Below are 3,129 nucleotides of genomic sequence, written 5' to 3'. Positions count from 1 at the left end.
AAAGAACTCCTTTGGTTGTAGTATTTAATTTTAAGAATACATTTTTAGTACTATTAATTATAATTTGTGAATATTTATGATATTTGTTAATTGCAATTAAATTCTGTTATTATCCTTTCAAAACTAACCGAATTTATTTGTAGAGTCATTTTAGTTGTATTTTTGAGTTGTATCATTTTATTCTCTCAATGTATAAATACCCCAGTAATATTCTCAATTCCAATTAATGCCAAAATTACTATTCATCCAAAATCACTCTATTTTATCTAATTCTCTCTCAACTTCATCTTCCCCAATTTTCTATCTTCCACCATTGTCAAACCTTCAATTTGAGTTTTATGTTCTAACATTTGGCATCAAGAGCCTTGGTTATTGATCATAATCCGCTGCAACAATGGCAACCGTTTCCAATGATCGAATTCCCACCAATCTCCCGATTCTTGATTCGAAGAACTATGATAAATGAGCGAAACAAATGAGGGTCTTGTTTGGTTATCAAGAGGTGCTTGAGATCGTCGTCAATGGAGTTACACAATTAGGGGCAAAGACTACTGACATTCAAAGAGCTACACACAAAGAAGAGAAGAAGAAGGATTACAAAGCCCTATTCTTGATTCATTCGTGTGTTGGTAACGACAATTTCGAGAAGGTTGGCGATTGTGAATCGGCGAAGCAAGCATGGGAAATCTTGGAGAAAGCATATGCCAGTGCTGTCAAAGCGAAGGTTGTAAGGTTACAAACTTACAAGCGACAATTTGAGTTAACACAAATGGAAGACAAAGAAACAATCAACGACTACATTACGTGCATTACCCGGTTAGTTAATCAAATCAAATCTTGTGGGGAAATGATTCTTGAGCAGAATGTTGTATCGAAAGTATTGCGTTCGTTAACGTCGCGTTTCGACAACATAGTTGTGGCTATTGAAGAATCAAAAGATCTAACAACTTTGAGCAAATATGAATTGCAAAGTTCGTTAGAGGCACATGAACAAATGATGGATGAGAGAGGCGCCGACAAAGCCAAAGCGGAGATTGCTTTGCAAGCGCGTTTCAATGAAAAGAATAAGAGGTCGAAAGGAAAATTTGCGGAGAGAGGTAAATCAAATTTTCAGAATTTTGGTTCAAACGATTCGCAAAATTCAAAGCATTCAACGAGTGAAAAGGGTAAAAGTAGCTCCAAGGATAGTGGTCATATCAATGGTTTTAAGAAGCGTGATGTGAGTAAGGTGCAATGCTACAAGTGTAGAAAGTTTGGACACTTTGCAAATTTGTGTTGTGGTAAATCGAATGACAATCACAATAATGAAGCCAAGATTGTTAGGGAAGAGGTAGATGATGAGGACCCACTTCTACTAATGATCACGGAGGAGAGTTATGGCATTACAGATGTTCTGGGCAGCAGCTACAGTAGTGACAGTTTGCGGGACAACAGTTGTGTCGTTCCGGAAAATAGTGAGAAAATGCATTCGGATCGAAGTGCATTGGTTACCATTTGTGATGGAGTCCAAGAGAGAGATGAGTGGTACTTGGATTCCGGTTGTTCAACACATATGACGGGTCGAAAAGATTGGTTTATGCAAATCAATCAAGCAGCAAAAAGTAAAGTCAAATTTGCCGACGACACCACTTTAAGCGCCGAAGGGGTAGGAGATGTTTTCAAGGATCAAAGATGTCTTGTATATACCGGGAATTAAGTGTAATCTTTTAAGCATTGACCAATTACTTGAAAGAGGATACAAAACTCGTTTGGAGGACAAGATTTTACGCGTTTTGAATTCAAATGGTGTGTTGATTCTAAAAGCGCCGATGGCTGCCAATAGAACCTTTAAGGTTGAGTTAAAGGTTATGGAGCATCGTTGTCTAGCTACCTGTTTACTGTGGAAATTGGTAAACAACCGTTGGTCCTCCCTAGGTCTTAAAACAAAGGGTTACTTGCAGGATCGACCAGTTGATCCTAGGACATGTGCTAGTGCAAGTGAGGCTTGTCCAACTCGACGAAATAACTTTGTGAGGAACGGCTCCTAACAAAGTGTCGAACAAGCGTAGGATTTTCCACACGAACGATTTAGACAATGCTACAACCTATAGGTGACTCGAGACCGACAGCGCTATAGCATTCAAAAGATGTACACTACAAACACGTTTTTGGTAAACTCTAATATCCTAATAGAATCAGTGTCGACATCGTAAACGACAACGTAAAATGATAACACAAAAGTAAATGAAATTAAGATAAAATGTTCAACGGGAACAATTGAAAAATAAGGAAGTTGCATTGAAATAAATGTGGTGATTCACGTACATAGCACTCTCAAAAAACTCTTGCTTCCTCGCGCTGGGAATGGGAAGTTTTCTTACAAGTGATTTTCAGTACAAAGTGAACACCTTGAGCCCCTCGTGGGACATTCTGTTTATACTAAACTAAAGGAACTGCTCATAAGCTAAAACTCCTAGAAACTAGCAAATGTTATGTCACACGATCTGCACAACTGTTGCACCCATGTCTTGCTAACTGCTCCAAATTCTGGCGCTCTTATTCTTCTTATAACTGCTGGTTACTTTTAAATTTCAAATTTCTCCCGCCCAGACGTTAGGGCGATGTTGTCTTCTACGCATTTGGCTATAATTCTTTAAGTCTCAAACTTCAGCTCATTCGACGGAATGGCCTGTCGACCAGGCCAGCTTCTCCTGTCGGCTTCATCCCTTGACTTGTGTTTTTCCCACTCTTGCTTACCTCCAACACCTCTTCATCCTTTGATGGGGTATAACCCCCAAATTCACAGGACGCTGTCATTAACTATGCTTTCAGCATGCCTTAGAGATTTTTTCGTGGTAACAAAATGCCCCCCAAAGATGCCATTTTCGACTGTCGAAGTTGGTGAGATGATGGCATCTCTGAAATGTCGACTTACCCCTTACTGCTTCCACTTCTCCTTAGTGGGACCTCTGTTTACCCCACGTGGATGACGTCATATAATCATGACAGATGTTTCCTTTTTCCCTCGAGACGCACAAAATCACGTCTCCATCATTTCACGCCTTTATGACTGAAACGTGTTTGTCATTACGCCTGCCTTCTCTCTTCCACGTGTCTGCAAACGTGTGAACGTGGGCATACGTGTCGAAG

The 3,129-nt window shown here is 39.8% G+C and overlaps 1 protein-coding gene across 1 annotated transcript; it reads left to right on the top strand.

Moving 5' to 3' along the window:
• The first annotated feature begins 475 nt into the window (after nt 1-475).
• LOC127131790 (uncharacterized) lies at nt 476-1,696 on the top strand. The gene has a single exon (XM_051060695.1). It carries the CDS (start codon nt 476-478, stop codon nt 1,694-1,696), a length of 1,221 nt encoding a protein of 406 aa, XP_050916652.1.
• The last annotated feature ends 1,433 nt before the right edge of the window (nt 1,697-3,129 follow it).

This window comes from Lathyrus oleraceus, chromosome 3 (genome assembly GCF_024323335.1).
Source record: "Lathyrus oleraceus cultivar Zhongwan6 chromosome 3, CAAS_Psat_ZW6_1.0, whole genome shotgun sequence".
Lineage (NCBI taxonomy): Eukaryota > Viridiplantae > Streptophyta > Magnoliopsida > Fabales > Fabaceae > Lathyrus > Lathyrus oleraceus.
This window is presented reverse-complemented; position numbering and strand designations above follow the sequence as displayed.

Coding starts and splice junctions, on each gene's coding strand:
- LOC127131790 (XM_051060695.1), top strand. CDS start 476: ATGAGGGTCTTGTTTGGTTATCAAGAGGTGCTTGAGATCGTCGTCAAT.